Here is a 21,679-nt window from a genome sequence, read left to right on the forward strand (position 1 = left end):
TCCTTTCAGAGAATTATAAGTATTTTTTTCTTTCATAAAGTTTATAAGAATTATTTATTCATCCGGATTAATTAGTTTAATTCAGTTTTAACTTACTGCCTGAAAGGAACCTTAAACCTAAATAAAACAACTTTAATATGAGCCTTATTACCTAAAAGTTTGTGCAGGTAGTTGCCCTGTAGGGAATTAAAAATAACAAAGAGAAAGTCACTCAACATCAGCAAAAAAATATTGAGTGTCAATTTTTGGCGCCCAACATTACTTCAACTGTCTAAAAGTAACAAAAAATAAGTAATAAAATAATAAGTAAAAATAAATTTACTTTAAAAAATGTCAAAAACATTAAGAGAGGATTCTGCAATAAAATTTCGTAAGCAAAACTGCCATAAGACCCTAGACCACCCTCATTTGATCAATAGACCCCATATAATCAAAATTTATCAATATTTCGCCATGCTCTATTATAAAATTGTATTTATTTTCGTACAAAAATTAACACGAACCGTGAAAATTCACATAAATTCAAATACAATAAAAGACTTCTGCTCAACCCAATGCCAAGATAAATCCCATAATTGCATGTGGTGCTGGTAGAAAATAAATTAGGACCCATAATAAATAAAGATTTCAAACCGTTCAGATTTACTGTGTCTGTATTAAAAAGGTTCATGTCAGGTAAAAAGGTACAAATACCTGTTTTAAAGGAAGTGATGGTGCCGAACCCAAACACTGGATAAGGACTTACTGCACCAATATTCTGGTACTTAAAACTTGTATGTATACATTTGCTTAAATAAAATTACCCATAAATTCTGTTTTTAATTGCTTCTTTATAATGATATTTAAATATATATAGAAGACATAATAATTATATTAAAAAAACTCGAGGCAAAACCATATTGTCATCCACTATTTTAAATTTAACGATTGGTGCAATTCGAGTATACCATAATGAAACAAAAGAAACCTATAGCATCCATATCCATCATACTCTTCGTCTCGCGTGGTATAGCTTCTTTCTCTCTCTAGTATGCTGGCACCAAGCTGCCGCCATAAAGTGAACGTGTTCGTTTTGCCTTGGTCAGTATGATGTGATCTGAATGGCAGAGAGAGATATTTTGTGTTAGTATAGCAGGTTAATAATGGAATGAAGTAATTAATTACTATTGTCAGAATATTTAGAGAACATTCAACATGCAACAGGATAGTTCAAATGTCTTATATATTCAAAAAAATATTTTATCAAAAGATTCCATTATAAATGATTTAATATAAATGTTGATTCTAATTTTCAATATTCCAATAGCTTGCAAAATTCTCAGAATTTATTTGGTTTATCCTTTTTAAATATTTTTAAGTATTTCATGAAAATTCACTTTAGGTCAAATGTCAATGTCATACCTATTTGTCGAAATGTCAATTGTCACTTCTGTCATAGCCCAATAAAATTAGAAAATTATGAAATATTCTCTTTATATCAGTTATTAATGTCATTCGTATTTCTTTTTAACGATGTCAATTATCACTTCTGTCATTTGTCAAATTTAGAAAAATATAAATTTGTATTACTAGAATATATTAATTAATATCACAGATCGTTAAATCATAGGTTATTATATATTTATATAAAATATTATATATCATTAAATTTGTATATTATATATAGATATTTTTCTAGAACGTCAATTGTCATTTTGTTTAATCGTCAACATCTAAGAAAATTATAATTGTTGTATTCTGCTTATTCCTAAAATAATTGCGAATATTTTATAAAAAATCACTTTATGCCAATTGCCAATTCTTATTCGTCAAAAATGAAAATAGTCACAATAAAAATAATAAATCTGATAAAAGTTAGATGTGTCATATGTAAAATTTAGAAAATTAGAAATTTCTTGAATATTAGTTAAAAGATCGTCCCAGGAAAAAAAAATTCTGTTAATTTGTAAAATATCTTGGAATAATTTATCACAATTTAGTTTATAATGTTAGCTGTCAATTCACTCATATTCATCAACGAAATCAATTGTCAACATCAAGATTCAAATTCTATGGAAAAAAGGTTGTACTCAGCTTATGCCTGGAATATTTCATGAACATTTACTTAACGTCAGTTCTCAATATAATTTTAATTTGTCAACAATGTCAATGGTCACTTCTGCCATTTTTCAAATTTAAAAAATTTAAAATGTCTGGAATGTTTTGTTTATTATTAAAGATCGCTACATCATTGGAAAAAAAAACGTTTTTAAAAAAAATAAAAGTAAGGAAAATTTTTTTTTTTAAATTCGTGTAGTATTTTGGAATAATTCATGATAATTTACTTTGCAATGTTAGTTGCCAACGTCATTCCTATTTGTCCATATTGTCAATTTTCATTTCTATCAATTGTCAACAGCGAAAAAAAATTTCAATAACTGAATTACCTCGATTGTTAATGTTTTTCATATTTACCGACAAAGTTATTGACAATTACGTCAAACGTCATTCCTTTTTCTTAAAAATATCAATAGTCACCTGTCATTTGTCAAATTTATAAAATTAGAAATTTTTTAAATATTACATTAATATCATCTGTCAATTGTCAATAGCGAGAAAAAATTAAAATAAATAAATTACATAAATTGTCAATGTCATTCGTATTTATTACCAATCTCAATTGTCAGTTTGGTCAATTGCTAAGATCAAAGAAAATTCTAATTCTATAGAAAAAAAATTGTATTCAGCTTAGTCCTGGAATATTTTATGAAGATTTACTTAACATCATTTGTCAACAGTGTCATTTGTCACGTCAAAAAAATCTAAATATTCTGTTTAATATTATAGATTGTATAATTTATACATAAGATCCTTTAAGGGTATAACGACCGATCATAAAGTCGAAATCAATAGTATTTTTAGAACGAGAAAGAGTCATAATTTTATATTTAGTTGGATTAATTCCATACCATTCTTTCATACCAAGCTACGAAGTTATTTAGATCATATTGTAATTTATCACAACTATTAGAAAATTTGACTATACAGCTAGGTCCTATGTGGTGGGTACAGGAGTTGTGTATATGAGCAGCTTTATAATGCCCCAGGCAAAAAATGTCTAGAGGTGCCAAATCAGGTGATCTTGCTGGCCAACAGACACCACCACCTCTAGCAATCTACTTGTTGTTTTAAGTTTGGTTTAGGAAATCTCTTACAGAGCGAGCGAAATGCTCTGGACAACAATCGTGCTAGAACTAAACTTCTTTCTGCAGCTAGAAAGCACATGAAACCGGTTTTTTTAATAAAGGAAAAACGCTTTTTAATAAAAAAATTAAACTGGAATCTTGACTTTAATTTGTTGACGAAACAGTGAGGCATTTGTAAAAAAAAAGTGCAAGTTTGGTGCTTAACTTCGGTACTCTTATTAGAATTATTGAATAAGTACTTTGGTACCTTAAATAATATTTTCAGAATAGTTAATCTATCATTCAAGGTAGTTGATTTTTTGAAGGTAGTATCACTGGTTTTGTAAAAAAAAATCAATTTAAATTATATCTTTTTAATCATCATAAAGTGCTTGATGTAAAATGACCCTAACTACCAAACTTATTAACGCAAAATCGTTTTTTTAATTTACTCAAATTAACCCTCAAGAGTCTCACTATTTTATTGTGAAAAAATTGTGAAAATATTTTCAGTGGTTCATGTTAAGACCAAAAATGTTCGTTAAAAAATAAAAATCATAAAATTACCATTTGGTTTTAATACTGGATTATTTCAAAAAAATATTTGCAATAAAATTAAGAATTTGGTAAAAAAAGTGGTCAAATCAAAAATGCTCTTTCTATTCAAATTTAAAATTCAGAATGACGTTTTTACATTCAAATTCAACCTCAGGATTTCCACTATTTTGTCGTAAAACAATTATGAAAATATTTCAAGTAGTAAATAAGTTATGACTAAAAATGTCCGTTTAAAAATAAAAATTAAAAAATTAAAATTTGGTTTTAAGATCTTTAAATTAGGTGGTTTTTGAACCTTGTATGTTAAAATCACCTTTAATTCAAAAGATTTTTCAGGAACAAGAAACGTTCATATATTTAATGATTCCAAAAAATGTTTTCTTCTATGTATGTATCTTTTTAAAAATATTTTAATTTCTTTAATTGACTGTTGAAAAATTTAGCAAAAAACATGGCCCAACCAAAAATGGCCATACTATTCAAATAATTAATTCAAAGTGACGTTTCTACCTTTAGGTCATCTTCAGAAATCCTACTATTTTATCGTGGAAAATTTTTAAAAATATTTATAGTGGTTCCCAAGGTTTGACCAAAAATGCCCGCTATAAAATAAGAATTATAAAATTACAATTTGGTTTTAAAATCTACAAATTTGCATCGTGGATGACAAAATTGCCTGTTGTGAGTGTTAAAAATGCTCCTATATACAATTGTTTCAAAATAAATGCCTTTTTTTGCGTTTAAGCTTTTTAAAAATATTATTTTATAGAAATATTTGCAATAAAAGTTAAAAATTGATCAAAAAAAAATTTGTCAAACCAAAAATTATCTAACGATCTAAATTTTTAATTCAAAGTGACGTTTCTACTCTTAAAATAATCCCCAAGAATTTTCACAATTTTGTCGTGAAAAAATTATGAAAATATTTCTAGTGGTTCTCAAGTTATAACCAAAAATATCCGATAAAAAAACCATAAAATTACAATTTGGTGGTCTCTGGATCTTGGATGACAAAATCGCCTCTAACTTAAGAAGTTGTTGAGGCATAAAAAGCGTTTATATATAAAATTGTTTGACAATATTGACTTTTATGTGTAATTCTTTTAAAAATATTCCAATTATTTATTAGAAATATTTGCAACGAAAGTCAAAAATTTGAAAATTGTTTGTTTTTTTTTTACAATAATTGACGTATCGTCTGAAAATTGACATATGTAATGAGAGGGAGAAAGGTCTAACACTACTAAAGATCAGAAATTGCAAAGGTGACAATATACCCCAATTCGGGAACTTCACATTGTGTGGTCAATATTTAGGATTCACAAGGATAGTTACAGAGATCATTTGAGCTATTCGTTTGTCTATTTGATATAATTATAAGATGGGATCTATTCCAGGGGCTTCTAACTTAGATCTTAAAGAAGCCTTACTTAGGTGGTAAAAAATTCCAGTGGTGCAAAATCCTTGATTCAGCTTTGATTAATATAGTTGGATGCTTCAAAAATAGAGGTTTCGGTGGACCTACCCTCTATAAATCTATGTTGAGTTGCAGAAAATAGGTTATTATTTTCAAAATACGTGATTAACTTATAGCCAGTAATTGTCAATATTATAGCGACTACCCTTTTTAAATAAAGGGGTGATTTTGCTGATCTTCAGTATTATTCAGTATAATTCAGTATTATTTAGATCTTCGTATTTATTATATCCTCTAAAGGAGCTAAAATCTCTAAGGAGATAAAATGTTGCACTTAATAAATAAGCTTATAAATCAGAAACAAAATTTTAGACTTCAGTCATCCATATACATTTTGGCGCCCAACATGCGGGTAACATTGCATCTTAAATTACTCTTTAAATCCAGAATAATTATTTTAGTTATTAAGTCATATAAATTAGGGTTTTCTGGGCTTACCATTTTCAGGCCTTGCAAGTAATTAAGGTAATTAATTAATTAATTTAGACGGCTTAAAAATATTAAAATTTTTATATTGCCGTATCCAATTTGGCACCCAATTGCATGTATAGTCTTAAATATGTAACAAAAGCATTTATTAATTAATGTCTCTAATTTGATTCTAATTGATGCTACTAGTTATAGATATTATGGGTGGGAAAGAGTTCAATAAATTGATTTTGAATAAACTCTAAAATATGTAATAAGAGCTTTATCTAATTAATTTCCATAACTCAATTTCAATTAATTCATATTCGGTTAATTAATTACGCCGATAAGAAATTTACAAAATTTCAGTCGATCCATATACATTTTGGCGCCCAACATTCTTAAGATACGTCATTAACTTATAGCCAGTAATTGTCAATATTATAGCGACTACCCTTTTTAAATAAAGGGGTGATTTTGCTGATCTTCAGTATTATTCAGTATAATTCAGTATTATTCGGATCTTCGTATTTATTATATCCTCTAAAGGAGCTAAAATCTTATTGGCTATGGTATAGCGTCAATACCAACTGACTTTTTTTTCTAGTTAAAACCTAAATAATGAAAGACTAGAGTAAACTATGATGTAGGTGTTAAAAAGAATGTTTTGTTTTGATTCTGAAGAACAGGTCTAAATTCTATACTTTGCCGGCTGTTTAAATCATTAATTAAAATATCGTTTATTGAGGATGAAAAATAGTTGTTAAATTTATTACATACAGATCTTGAGAATTACTGAAGTTTTCCGCATGAGATTTGACAAGATCAGCTGGCGATTAAAATGCGTTTTTTCCATTACTATTGTTTAAGATTTGCCATGCTGTTTTATGTATGTTAGATGAATTAATGATCAAATCATTGTTCAAGTTAATTTTGGCCTGAGAAATTATTTTGTTATAATGTTTATTTAAATTCTTATAATCTGTTTTAAGGATGGGATCATTCTGTGTGACAGACCTTTTTGCCGGCAGAAGATGTAATTTAAAATATTAAATATATTACCTTTGTTTTGTTTCTAGGGATGTATTGACTCTTTATAGCAAATAAATTACTTTTGATTTGATTTGATAGACATAATATTTTTTTTGCTTTGCACGAAAGATCCATTTTTTAATATTTAATGGGATTTCTAAACTACATATTTTTTTCTGGCAAAGACAAATTGCAATAAAAGTTTATAATTGAGTAAAATTTATCAAACTTTAAATTTATATCGTTTTCCAAAATTATATCATTTCAATCTTCACACTTTAAGAGAAGTCATAAAAAATTTTGATGTTTTGATTTGAGTTAATTAGATTTTTAGTGGCACGTTCCTCTTTTGAATATCGATAAATTCTAGTAATAAACAGCAGTTGTCGGGGGGACCATATTCCACAAAAGTCTGAACATCACGCAAATTAAACTTAGCATACATGTTAAATAGTTAAAAGATTAGTAAGAAGAATTTAAGTAATAAGAGACAGTGTGTCACAGAGATTTTGAAAAATAAAGGACCGAGTCAAAACTAAGAAAAGATTAGAGTTTTTTAATAAAAATTCTGATTAAATTCTCTCGCTGTACAAAACGTCTCCTCCGGAGTGACCCTATAATCTGAAACGAACAAACTTCTTCCGATACCGATGGACAAGCGTATCGCCATCATGGTTGGCATGAAGAAAGAAAAGAGAAGGGACGCCACAGTTCAGTATCGAGCGTAGATTTCGTCGAAACCCGTGCGCCGAAATCGAGTGCGCCACCGATTTTCGTCGTGTTTTTCAACCCTCGCAGGTTTCGACCCTCTTTATACGGCGACATTAAATGCGACCACACGTCCAACTCTCGCAATCGGTTTCGTAATATCCGTATTTGTCTCGCATAATTTTGCCTTTTTGAATAACGCGAGTGTTGTGAAAATGTGTGTTTTGTGTTCTACCTGACCGAACGGATTACCTATTTGGATATAAGAAAGGCTCGACGTGCTTACAGTGGAGGTTTTCATTTAAAGGTTTGTATCTATATTATCAATATTTGAAGAATTTCACATAAAATTATCGATACCTTGATGCAAATATTACTTAATTTGATTCTACGGCGCCGCCTCCGCATACCAATCAGGAAATTCCTGACATGCTAAAGACTGATGCAGAGGGTGCATTTCCTTGAACTCTTTTTTTCAGCCCATTTAAATGTTTTTATTAGTCATTAAGTTTATTTTAAAATTAAATTTTTAATATTTGTTATATATGTATAAAACATATGAAATACTTGAATGGGATTTTAACACTTCTATTTTTTACGTTTTTTTTTAGAATAAATTGTAGCGAACGTAATTAATTAAAACTCAATAATACAAAATGACAATAGTATGATCAAATATTAATTTTAAAAAGTATAATTTTCTTATAAGCTTAAAAGGCTAAACAAGTCAATTACTTAACCTAAAATAAAATTTACATAATCTTATATAAAATCTTATCAATTAAGCTGAATTTCAATATCCAAACAAAATCTGACTTTTCTGCATCTAAATACATTTTGGCGCCCAACATGCGGGTCATATTGCATTTAAATTACTCTTTAGATTCAAAATAAGCATTTTAGTCAAATAAAAATATAAATCCAGGTTTTCTGGGCCTACCTTCTTCAGGCCTTGCAAGTAATTAAAAAAAATTGATTTATGGTTTGAAATTTTTAAACTTGATTTTGCTTTATCTAATTGCATGTGAAGTCTCAAGTAGGCAATGAGAGCATTTACTAATTAATTTTTCTAATTTAACTTGAATTAATTGATGTTTTACTAATTAATTAATTTCACTAATTAAATTTTGTATAGGTATTACAGGCAAACAAAATTTGATAAATTAATTTTAAAGAATAAATAAAATAGAATCAAATATATTTAGGCATCCAATGGTATGTAAAATATTAACTCTTAAAAACATCAACCAATTATTTTTTGTAATTCAATTTTATTTAAGTCATGTTGCACTTAGTAAATAAGCTTATAAATCATAAACAAAATTTCACAGACTTCAGTCATCCATATACATTTTGGCGCCCAACATGTGGGTAAAATTGCATCTTAAATTACTCTCTAAATCCAGAATAATCATTTTAGTCATTTAAATTAGGGTTTTCTGGGCTTACCGTTTTCAGACCCTGCAAGTAATTAAAAAATTGATTAATTGATTTAGACGGTTTGAAAATATCAACATTTTGCTATTGCCGCATCCAATTTAGCACCAAATTGCATGTAGAGTCCTAAATATGTTACAAAAGCATTTAATAATTAATGTCTCTGATTATTGCTACTAGTTATAGACATTGTGTGTGGGAGAGAATTCAATAAATTGATTTTGAATCAGTGGAACTAAATATATTTGGGCACGCAATTGTATGTAAAATCTTAACTCTAAAATATGTAAGAAGAGCAGTCCTTAATTAATTTCTATAATTCAATTCTAATTAATTCATATTCGGCTAATTAATTACGCCAATAAAAAGAGACTTTAGTCAGCCCATGTACAGTTTGGCGCCCAACATGCAGGTAATATATGGTAATATAATTACTGTACTTCAAATTACCCTTTTGATCCAGATTAACCGATTTATAGTCACATAGTCATAAATCAGGGTCCTCTGGGTTTACCATCTTATTTATTATTTGTACATCTCTTTACATATAAAATATTTACTTTTTTTAAAATCTAAAAAATTTGTAATAAGAGCGCTATTTATTTTTTGTAATTTAATTCTTAATAATTCATGTTCTAATAACTAATTGGGCCAATAAAAAATAAACAAAAATGTCAGTCTTTAGTTGATCCATATACATTTTGGCGCCCAACATATGGGTAATATTGCATTTTAAACTGTTTATAGTTATATAAATTAGAGGTATCTGGGCTTATCACCTTCAGACCTTGGAATTGATTAAGAAAATTGAATAATTAATATTGACTGTTTGAAAATATCCTTATTTGATTTTGAAGCATCCAATTGCATTTAAAGTCCCAGATATACAAAATGGAGCATTTACCGGTTAATTTCTCTAATTTTATTTTAATTGATTGATGCCCTACTAATTAATTAATCGTACTGGTAATATTCTTTATAAACATTGCAACAAACCAAAATTCGACAGATCGATTTTGAAGCTTTAAAAGCAGTGGACCTAAATATATTCGGGTATCCAATTAAATCTAAAATAATAACTTTTAAAAAACTAAATTAAGGGTGTTTATTAGTTAATTAATTATCTGCTAAATTAATAATAAAACCACTATTTAATTAATAATAATTGGCGCCCAACATGTAGGATGTTATTAACCTAGTTAACTTTTTCTTGTAGAGCACTGAGGATTGTCTAATATAAACCAAGTGTTAACAACATTGCTTTTTTATTAATTTTTTATCCTGCTGAATTTTTATTTATTAATTTTTATATAAAAAAAGTGAGAAAAAAGAAACATACAGATTTAAACTAATTGTAGATTTTTCTTAGTTCGATAGAATTTTATAGTTTTTTTAATATTTAATTAAATAAACATTTGTAGGTTTTTCCAGGTAGTTTGAACTCAAAGGATCATTTTCCAGAGAGTTGAGTAACCTTTCTAAGCATATATTCATTTCTTTTTCCATTTCACCCCTGGGCATTTAAAATTCTTTCTCTCACTTCTTTTGGGTAGTTAAACTATTTTTTTGCCACCTTTTAGAAATTATTAAAAGAACATTATTTTTAATTAGTCCAAACACTTGGAAGTTAAGAAACTACTTTACCAATTGCCTAGATAAACTTTTTTTTTATTATTTAAAAATTGAAAAAGTAAAAATTGGAAATTATTTGGAATTCTTTCAGGCAGTATTCATAAACTCATTTGCTTATTCTCATATTTAGGTATCCAATTGCATGTAAAATATATACTTTTAAATATCTAATATATATAATAAAAGTATCCACTAATTAATTTTTATAATTAAATTATAATTAATTTATATTCCGCTAATTAATAAGGCCACAAAAAAATGAACACATATTCACAGACTTTGGTCGAGCCATCATTTTGGCGCCCAACATGTGGGATGATATTGGACCAGTAAACTTTTTTGTGTGTTTTCTTTAATTAATTTTCAGTCCTGCCATTTTTATTTATTAATTTCTATATAAAGATAGTCAGAAAAGGATACTTATAGCTTTAAATTATTTATACGTTTACCTTGATTTGTATGTTCATTTTTATTTTATTTTATATTAATTTGTGACTTTTTGAAAATTTTTTAAATGGTCATTTCTAGCCAAAATCTGGTTTCAGTCCATCCATATAGATTTTGGTGCCCAACATATGGGGTACTATTGGACAACCCAACTTTGTCTTGTACCTACACTCTTATGGTTGGAACCTTTGGGGTGACCTGTACCTTTATTTCTTCCAGGCAGTTGAGCCTATAAACTCGTTGGCCAGGTAGTTGAGGAGGCTTTTAAAAATCCTTATAATGTCATTATTTGCTGCTTCAAGCAGTTGATTATTTTAATATTTTAATTATTTTGTCTTTTTAATATTTCTTTTTTAAATTTTCATTCAGGCTTTTAAATTCAAGAAAATTTTCTTTTAATATTACTATATGCAAAATACTCGTAAAAATTGCAGATAACTCTTTCATTATTGAGCTTATCAACTCTATAAGCAGACATTTGAAACCAGTTGAAATATTTTTTTTGTTCTTCTACGTAGTTGGTGTAATTTCTTGCTTATTTGGAAGTAGATTTTTGGGAAACAAAATTATTTTAAGTAGAACTTTGATTGTCTGGAATAATTTTTAAAAAAGCTGCTTTTAGGCACTTTAGCTCATATTTCAACCTTTTAAAGTACACTCATGAGGTTATATATAGCTCATATAGCTCATAATCACATTTAGAAAGCAAATAAGCACATTATTATACTAAGTTTTCTAAGCAGATAAAATTTCTTTCCTTATCTCCTAATTAGTTAATATCATTATCGAGAAACCCTCAATAATTTTTACTTCTATAATAAACTAAGCATTAAAAACTAACTTCTCAATACAACTGTCTTAAAAGTTTTTGCAGAAAAACGTCACTCAATTTTACCATCAAATATTGAGTGATACTTCTTGGCGCCCAACATTTTAAATTGCAACAATTCACTTTCAAATTTTCTACCTATTTATATCCGCATATTAACACCTAATGCTTATTCTTTTCCAGTTACGGACCCTATAAGGGATGCACACCCCCGAGGGAACTCTCGAACGGGGGATGGTGCCCCCAAACTCCGCTCCCGCCGCCATAATCAAGCCCGAAATCGAAACAGGCGATATTTTAATTCCCCATATCTTGTCACTCCCTGGACAGGATGAATGCGATAATATTATGGCTGAAAGGTTTGTAACTATTATTTAAGATTTATAAAGATAAAGTATATAAGTTAATTCTAAATCGGTCTGGATAGAACAAAAGAAAAATGCATTTTCCCACAGTATAATGGTGATTATGTGCAGGAAGTTCTATAGGTATTCTTCTCTTTAATAAGACAGGTTTTTTTTGGTCCTTCATGCGGAACGTGAGAGTGTTATATACTTAAGTAGCATCTAAAAGGTTTTAACGTTATTTGTATGTAAGCTTAGGCAGGTCTGTAATGAATTTGTAAATAATTTTAATCATGTTTATTTAGCATTATTTTCAAATTAATATTACAGAGCAAGGCAAGGTACACAGAAAATAAAATTTTATAGTTTTTATTCAAAAGGTCGTAATTTTTTATTATTTCGAATATTTCCTGTAACAAATTTTTCAAAACAATTCTTTGTTCATTTATTTATTTAAATAATTCGAATTTTAATTAATTTTTTCACGCTTTTATTATTTTTCAACGATTTTTATTTATAAAAAAATTAATTTTCCGATTCTAATTAAAAATTGCGGAAAATCCCAATTCTTGCACAATTTAATTTAATCAACAACAACAGCACACTTTAATCAAATTATGCAAAAACTATTAATATTTAAAATTTGGCCTTTTTAAAATTGTTTAAATTTTTTCTTGATTGTGCAAAATTCTTGCTCGTTTAAATAAAAATAATCACATTTTTAAAATTTAATCCAGATCCTAAATTATAATTTTTATTGAATTAATTTCTTTTTACATTGTTAAATTTACAATTTTTGGTCAGAAAATGTATACTTTAAAATCTAATTAAATTTAATTAAAAATTATTTTATTAAAACAATATTTTGCTTAGCCTAGTATATTTTAATATTTGCATAACTTACTTTTTTTCTCATTTACTCCCTTATTTTCACTTATTTAAATATTTTTTTTTCAAAATTTCTTTAGCTTTAACATTTCAATTTAAAATATTATTTATGATATTTCTAATTTTTTATAATAATATCCTTTTTATTATTTGGAGAAAAGAAAATACAAATTTAGTAGAAAATAAAATACGGTACTAAAAGTAAATAAATAAATCAATTAAAGTTATATAAATATTTAAAAAAAAAAGACAAAATTCTAAAATAAAAAGCTTTTGCAAATAAAACAAATTTTAAACTTAACCCCTTCAGTCCTAAGGAATTGTTTTACTTTTTTTTTGTGAAACTTTTAATAAAATAGGTTTATTAAGATTTAAAAAAAACAAAAAAAAAATTTTTACAAAAAAAAAATACTACAAAAAAATATGATGTCCAGTATTTTGGACAATTGGACTTAAGTCTCTAATTATGAAACTCAAAAAAACATTGCCTCTCTGGAGAAATGCATAAATAAAGCTTACATTTCACACAAAAAAATCTTGTTTTCTTTGTACAGCCTTGATTACGGCAGCGCATATAGGAATTTTTGTTATTAACACTGCATATTGATAGATGTTCATTACCAGTGGTCCTGACATCTCTTGGTGGCATCTCCGACTTCTTGCATTTTTTAGCAGGTTGACTTTTTTCTTCATCTAATGAAGAAGTTGGATCTTGAAAACCTTTTGCTTGTGCCCCAAGGACAAGAGATTTCCCGATATACAGTTTAAATTCAAGTAAATCCATGATAGAGTTTTTTCTATCTCCACGAGCGAAGCAGTCTTGGCGGTATTCAACCTACGAATTTGTAATTGCCAAGTCCACAAAATGCCAGGAAACTCTTACCGGCCATTTTTTTGTTCGCATACAAATGCGATAGTAAGATATTAGTCTATCACACATGTCCACTTCTCCCATAGAATGGTTGTAACTAGTGACAGAGTTTGGACATGAAACAAGAAGGTACTTATTATTTTTCTTGTCCCATCGGCGTACTTCTGTTACTGGCGCAGAGCCTGAAGATGTTGATGCCATTGTTACTGATCTATTGTCCATCCATTTTAGAATAGTAATTTTTTTGTCTTCTCGCACAAACTCATCAAAGGAACCACGACCATTCGAGAGGAGCTCTTTATCATTTTTTATTTTGCTCCTAAGATCTCGCGGAATTCTGTTGTTCATAATTGTCCCTATTCCCAAAATTCCTTTTGTTAGTAAATGATCCAGTAGCTTGACTGGAGTACAGTAACGATCAAAATAAATTATGTACCCTGGCGACAAATCTTCTGAAAGCTTCTTTACAACCGATCCACCTATTCCCAAATTTTGATCGGGAGAACCATCTGACCAAGTTTTTGCACCTCGATAAATCATAAAATCTAAAACCAGTCCGGAAGGTGTAGCTAAAACAAAATTTTTGAGTCCTACTGGATTTGGCTTGTTTTTAACGTACTGTCGGAGAGCAGTATTGCTTGTGCTCGTCGATGCTCAATTCTTTACTCCTTGGTAAAGTAATACACTTTTTGCGAATCGCATCGATGATAGGTTGAACTTTTCATAGCCGATTTGACTGCTTTACCTCATTTGAAACACTAAGATTGTTAACAACATGTAGAAAATTTCTTAATTTAAAAATACGGTCTCTAGATAGCTGAGTAATGCAAGATATTTCAATTCCCTTCATAAAATACAACCGCAGCCGTGGAAGTCCAAAAATGCCCATTAAAATATGTATTCCAGTCAATATTCGATATTCTTTGGCTGTTGACTTTAGTGGTTTTTTACATTTGCTTGCATGGCACGAATATTACTTTGTTCTGATAAATTTTCCCAAAAATAATCTGGAAAGTATTCATAAAAATAGTTCAGGGGTGTCCAATACTCATGATCATCTTGTAACTGCCATTCCGGATCAAGGTAGACATCTTCTCGACTTTCAAGAACATTTCTTTTTCATTTTACTTCTGCGGTTTTATTTTTTGTTTGCTCCTGGAGAACCTGCTCTCTTATTCTGGATAAAGGGACATTATCGTCATCAGACTCCTCTTTAATGGTATCAAAAACCGAATCTGCGTCTGCCGGCGCCGGCTCGTCGTCTTCATTATCATTTGCCTCAATTGATTCACCGTTTTCGGCGGTGATTTCCTCATCATCATCGCTCAAGTAGAACTCACTGTCATTTAGAATATCTTCAAGATCTTTATCCGTCAGTGGTTGCATACCACCTTAAAAAAAGACGAAATAATAACAACCATAAAATTTAAAATTTTTGGGTAAAAAGTAAAACCAAATAAAGTCCCGACGTCCAAAATACTGCACAAAATTAAAAGCCGAACACTCTGTATAGCGACGTTACATTTTCTGTACGTATATTTGTTGATTTACTAAATAGCAGTCAATTTATTTGATTTTAATCAGTATTTTATCAAAACAATCGAAAATAATGCAAATATTACCTAGTTTATGATACGACGCCATGATTTACAACATAACACCTGTTCCGTCAAAACAAAACTGAAAAAAATCCAACGTTGCCAAATATTTTTAACCAAATATTTTTTGGCGTATGTATGCACGTCCAGTCCGCTGCACGGCGGGCTCCAAATTACGTTAAGTCGTCGTGAGCCCGTACTAATATATTTTGAAAAATGTACAGCGGGCTGGACGTATGGACTGAAGAGGTTATATTAATAACATTATTTTTTATTAATAAACCTTTAAATTTAAAAAATATTTTATTTATTACAAAAACAATTAATAAAAATTAAAATGTAGAAAATTGTAAATTTTTTAGAAATATTAAATGTTTTATTTTTTTTTTAAATTTGGAACTTCTACGCCAATTAAAATTTTTCACTATTCTCGTACATAATGTAAAATATGCTAATAATCAAAATTTTAATTTGACTTTACATTAAAATTGATTTTTTTTATAATTACAATTTTATTCACAATATATTTTGCCTAGACCCATGTTTTCTTATATTTTCACAATTTGTTTGTTTTTTAAGATTGTTGTTTTTTTTTTTTAAATTAGTGCTTTTGAATATTTTTATCTTAAAATTATTTCAAAATAAAAAAAAATTGTTGATTTTTAATTAAAATTAAAATATCCCAAATAATTTTTTTTTCAATTGGACATTTTGGTGATAAAATTTGTAAGAAACAAGCAAATATTTAAAGAATTTCTGCTTCTGAAAAATCAATAAAATTTAAATACTATAAAAACCTTTTAACTAAAAAAATACATAATGTATTTTAAACTAAAAAATACATATAACAAATTAAGGAAAAATTATTTACGTTTTCTTTTATATAAGTAATTTGTTGAATTTTTCAATTTATATTTTTTTGTAATAAGGAAATGAATATTTAAAAAATAAGTACAAATTTAAGATGACTTAAAAAAATATAAAGAATTTGTTAAAATATATAGATAATTAAAAAATGCATTTTAATAGAAAATATGAGCCTTTCGAATCAACTGAATTAAAAAAATTTAAAAATTTGTTTATTTTTTCTCAATTCAAATCAGAAGGTTTTTTACAAAATAAAGAGATATAATTTTAAATAAAAAAATGTAATTGAACAATAATTAAAATACTGTATAAAATAAAATTTCAAATCAATATTATTAAGAAATCAAGACAGGTATTAAATAATTTAATTTAACTGTTAGTTTGAGATATAACCCTAATTATGAATCGCAGGATTATTTGGTATATTTTTGGGATAAAAAAATTATTAAGAGGAATGTATGAAAAGATCCAATCTTACACGCTAATATCTTTAATTTTTATTAATTTATTTCTTTTTTAAGGCTTTAGTCCTAATTAAATGTTTTATTTTCTTAGGCAATTTTAAAATTCAAAGAGTTTTTTGGAATTTAATTTTGCTTGCCAAAATTTTAAATTAAAAAATGCCAATTTTAAAAATTTTTCCAATAATTTAATTTGAGCATATACCCCAAAAAAGTCAAGAATTTATTGCAAAAATAATAAGTTATAAATATAAACAAACTTATGCTAGAAAACCTAAAATAAAAAAAAAATTACATAAATATAATAACAATTTTCTCAAATATCCCAGAAATGTTTAACTAAAACATCAATATACCTACCAGAAACTGATCATATGTCTGTCTAGTAATAATAATAAAAACTCTGTATTTACCCTTAGATCTTCTCTATGATATGATCTACCCTGTAAACAAATAAAAATTATTTACTTATTTATTTATTTATAATTCGCATGTGCGTCCCGTCGTACGTAATCGATTTCGCTGAAAAATCTTATCTGTAAACGCTCACCTTGTGATTCGAGATAACGGTACCGCCGACCAATCGGCGATAGTCCAACTTGGTACGCCAGTCTCTCTTAATCGCTCGCCTGGTACCACTTTAATAATATAAACATTATTAATCCGTTCAAATATGTACTTTTAGTACCCTTTTAAGGGCGTTTTATTTCAATTAAACTCTGGTAAAATGCTGTGCAAATACCTACCGTGGAAAACCGATAAAATTTATTCGAGGGTTAGCGCGATATTGTGACGTCAGGGTTGTCAAGTACTTATGTGCAATTATTTGGTGAACGCAATAAATATGGTGAAAATGAGGGTGAATGTGGGTGATAACCGGGGTCAGAGGGAGTCAGAAAAGGTGATCAGCGTGTTTACGGTGGAGAATTTTGGAAGAAATAATGGCAGGTCAGTTTGAGAATTCCAATTCCTTAGTTAATTGGTACTCAATTTAACGTTAAATTTAGTAAAATAATTAAATACGGGTTTTTTGGAGACCTTTGAAATCGCTATTAAGTTGTTTATCATAACGAGTTTGCCAAATGGTGTTTTTTATGGCCTGGCAATAATTATTATTATTGCGTCAATGAATAAAGAAGTGACAACTAACCTGTTTTATTTTTTGTATATGTACATGTAGAAGCCAGTTTTTAGTTTTATTTTTCATACTTAAGCACCATCTTAGTCTAAGAGGTTTGAAGTAATGAATTTCAAACTGAAATGATGTTTTTCGTATGTAGTTCATAAATCACAGTTGGTCCATACAGTAATAATTTTTTTTATCATCGCTTAGTCTGATGTATCGTAAATAATTTTTATATAGTATAAAAGTCCTCTACGATATTCCTACAGGCTATCTATAGTGCGATAAGAAATATATTATGTTTTCTGGGGCTAAATTGGTAATATAACTGCATGGAAAAAAATTAGTTCTTCCAGGCAGTTGAAGTCGTATTCGAAATAAGAAAAATCTCATTATTCGTGAAAAAAAGACTTTATTTTCAAGACAATAAATGCATTCAACTCCTTGAGAAAAATTAAAAAATAACTTACAAAGGTAAATGCCTGGAAGTAATAAATAAATTATTATACGTAGTATAATCTATGTTTCCGTTTGTTGTTCGTTTTGTAATTTCCCCAAATATTTTCAAAGATTTCAATGAAAAATTGTTGTACTTATAACGGTAAGGCTTTGGAACTACAATAAAAAAAGACCGAAAAAAAATTTGAGCCAAAATTATTTTTTCTTGAAGGTTTGCATTAGACACTGCGAGTCAAATTAAAATTTGACTGGCAGTGCTATCTATTATAGAGATCTATTATACAAAATCAATATAGTACCGTGTAAACAAACGTCTTTCTAATTGTTTTTTCTTCTACAGTTTTATTAATATTTCAACTTCTATTGCTTCGATTCAATTCGTTTCTTTTATTTCTTGTTCTTTTGCCATTAATTCTTTGCAAATTTTATTATATTTGATTTTAATAGAAAAAATGAGAATGATAAAAACTTACGTGAAAACTCGTTTGGAATATTAATACATAAGGTAGTATCTTAAGTACCTCCAATTTTGCAATTATTTAAAATAAAAAAAAATTATTTCAGCTAACGCACATAAGACGCTAAAAAAAAATATATTTATTTTTTATAGATATGCTAAAATATGGGTCTACTCTAGTCTATTCAATGGTTGAAACTCGTTCCTTTTTTAAATGCCTAACAAATACAAAAAACACATCAATTGCCTAAGAACTGAGAAAAAACTAAATGTCTGGAACATATCAAACATTTGTTTCTTTCAGGCTGTTGAAAGGAAAATGAGAGAAAATTGTTTTCTCTTAGCAACTGCCTGGGACAGAACAAACATTTTGTTATTTCAGGCAGTTGAGAAAAGTCCAACAAATTGCCTTTCAGACAACATATTTTTTTGATTCTCTTTTTGTTTGATTTTCAACTGCCTGCACTAGAAAAACTCATTTGCAGAGAAATCCAAAGAAATTATGTATTTTTACAACAATTGCCTGAAATAGAAAAACTCATGTTTTTTTCCAGGCAATTGCAGAGAAATCCAAAGAAATTATGTGTTTTCTCAGCAACTGCCAGGAATAGGTCAATCAATTTTGTCTTTTAGGCAGCTGCAGAAGAAAACAAATAAATTATATTTGTTCAAAACAACTGCCTGGAATAGATCCATTAATTTTGTTCGCCAGGCAGTTAAAGAAACATTAAGAAAAATATGTTTTCTCTCAGGCAATTGAGCTTCTTTGATCCTCAACTGCCTGGAATAGGAAAAATCATGTTATTTTCCAGGCAATTGCAGAAAAGTCCAACGAAATTATGTGTTTTCTCAGCAACTGCCTGGAATACATCAATCAATCTTGTATTTCAGGCAGTGGACGAAACATACAAAAATATAATGTTTTCTCTCAGGCAATTGACCTTGTTTGGTTCTCAAATGCCTGGACTAGAAAAAATCATGTTATTTTCCAGACAGTGCAGAAAAATTCAAAGAAAATATGTTTTTTTCTCAGCAACTGTCTGGAATAGACCAATCAATTCTGTCTTCCAGGCAGTTGCAAAAAAAATCCAAATAAATTACGATTTTTCTCAATAACTACCTGGACCCGAAAAAATCATGTTATTTTCCAGTCAGTTGTAGAAAGATTCAAAGAAATTATATTTTTTCTCAGGGACTGCCTGGCATAGATCAGTCAATTGTGTATGCCAGGCAGTTGCAGAAAAATCCAAAGAATTTATGTGCTTTCTCAGCAACTAAAATCCATATATCAACTTTGTGTTCCAGGCAGTTAAAGAAACAAAAAAAAAAATTCCCCTCAGACAGTTCAGCTTGTTTGGTTTTCAACTGCCAGCACTAGAAAAAAAAATCATGTTATTTTCCAGACAATTGCAGAAAAATTCAAAGAAATTATGTTTTTTCTTAGCAACTACTTGGAATAGATCAATCAATTTAATTTTCCAGAGAGTTGCAGAAAATCCAAAAAACTACGATTTTTCTTAATAACTGCCTGGACTAGAAAAAATTATGTTATTTTCCAGGCATTTGTAGAACGATTCAAAGAAATTATATTTTTTAAAATCATATATTTATACTTTTTCAACATCAATCAATTTTGTATTCCCGACAGTTAAAGAAAGATAAAAAAATATATATTTTATCTTAGACAGTTGCGCTTGTTTGGTCCTCAACTGCCTGGACTAGAAAAAATCGTGTTATTTTCCAGGGAATTGCAGACAAATCCAAAGAATTTATGTGCTTTCTCAGCAACTAAAATCCATATATCAACTTTGTGTTCCAGGCAGTTAAAGAAACAAAAAAAAATTTTTCCCCTCAGACAGTTCAGCTTGTTTGGTTTTCAACTGCCTGCACTAGAAAAAAAAATCATGTTATTTTCCAGACAATTGCAGAAAAATTCAAAGAAATTATGTTTTTTTTTAGCAACTACTTGGAATAGATCAATCAATTTAATTTTCCAGAGAGTTGCAGAAAATCCAAAAAACTACGATTTTTCTTAATAACTGCCTGGACTAGAAAAAATTATGTTATTTTCCAGGCATTTGTAGAACGATTCAAAGAAATTATATTTTTTAAAATCATATATTTATACTTTTTCAACATCAATCAATTTTGTATTCCTGACAGTTAAAGAGAGATAAAAAAATATATATTTTATCTTAGACAGTTGCGCTTGTTTGGTCCTCAACTGCCTGGACTAGAAAAAATCGTGTTATTTTCCAGGCAATTGCAGACAAATTCAAAGATACTATGTTTTTTTTCTCAGCAACTGCCTAGAATACATCCATCAATTTTGTCTTTCATGCAGTTGAAATTTTTTTCATTCTCAACTACCTGGAAAGCATAAAAAAATGTTTTCTTCCAGGCCGTTGCAAAGGAATTAAAAAAAAATCGAAATTTGAAATTGAAAAAAATTAGTTGATTTTTATTTAAATTAAAATATCCTAAATAATTTTTTTTATAAATTAAACTTTTTGTGATAAAATTGATAAAAACCTGTAATTTTTTTTTTAATATTAGGTTAGAAAGCTTTTGCAAAAAGGATGGAATTTAAATAATATAAAAACCTTTTAACTAAAAAAATATATAATATATTTTAACTAAAAAATATTACAAATTAAGGAAAAATATTTATAGTTTTCTTTTATATAAATATTTTGTTGATTTTTTTAATTTATGTTTTTTTGCAATATAGAAATGAATATTTAAAAAATAAGTACAAATTGAAGAGGATTTAAGAAAATATAAGGATTCAATTAAAAAATGTAGATAATTAAAAAAATTATTTTAATAGAAAATATGAGCCTTCCGAATCAACTGAATTAAACAATTTTAAAAATGTGTTTATTTTTTCTCAATTTAAATTAGGAGGTTTTTTGTAAA

General features: G+C 28.1%; 1 protein-coding gene and 1 long non-coding RNA gene across 2 annotated transcripts in view; one reads left to right on the top strand and one right to left on the bottom strand.

Moving 5' to 3' along the window:
• Window positions 1–822: 822 nt before the first annotated feature.
• LOC126735116 (uncharacterized) lies at window positions 823–17,925 on the bottom strand. The gene is made up of 4 exons (XR_007660327.1): window positions 17,468–17,925; window positions 17,272–17,359; window positions 17,135–17,164; window positions 823–1,096 (listed from the first exon to the last, which is right to left on the bottom strand). It is a non-coding gene; the product is annotated as an uncharacterized LOC126735116 (long non-coding RNA).
• Window positions 7,348–21,679, top strand: part of LOC126735115 (mitogen-activated protein kinase kinase kinase 13) — a 41,982-nt gene continuing 27,650 nt past the window's right edge. The window contains exons 1-2 of the mRNA XM_050439043.1: window positions 7,348–7,654; window positions 11,876–12,051. Of these exons, the coding sequence (XP_050295000.1) occupies window positions 11,894–12,051 (158 nt within the window). The 5' untranslated portion in view covers window positions 7,348–7,654; window positions 11,876–11,893. The remainder of the gene's footprint in view (window positions 7,655–11,875; window positions 12,052–21,679) is intronic.

Source organism: Anthonomus grandis, chromosome 4 (genome assembly GCF_022605725.1).
Source record: "Anthonomus grandis grandis chromosome 4, icAntGran1.3, whole genome shotgun sequence".
Taxonomy (NCBI): Eukaryota; Metazoa; Arthropoda; class Insecta; order Coleoptera; family Curculionidae; genus Anthonomus; species Anthonomus grandis.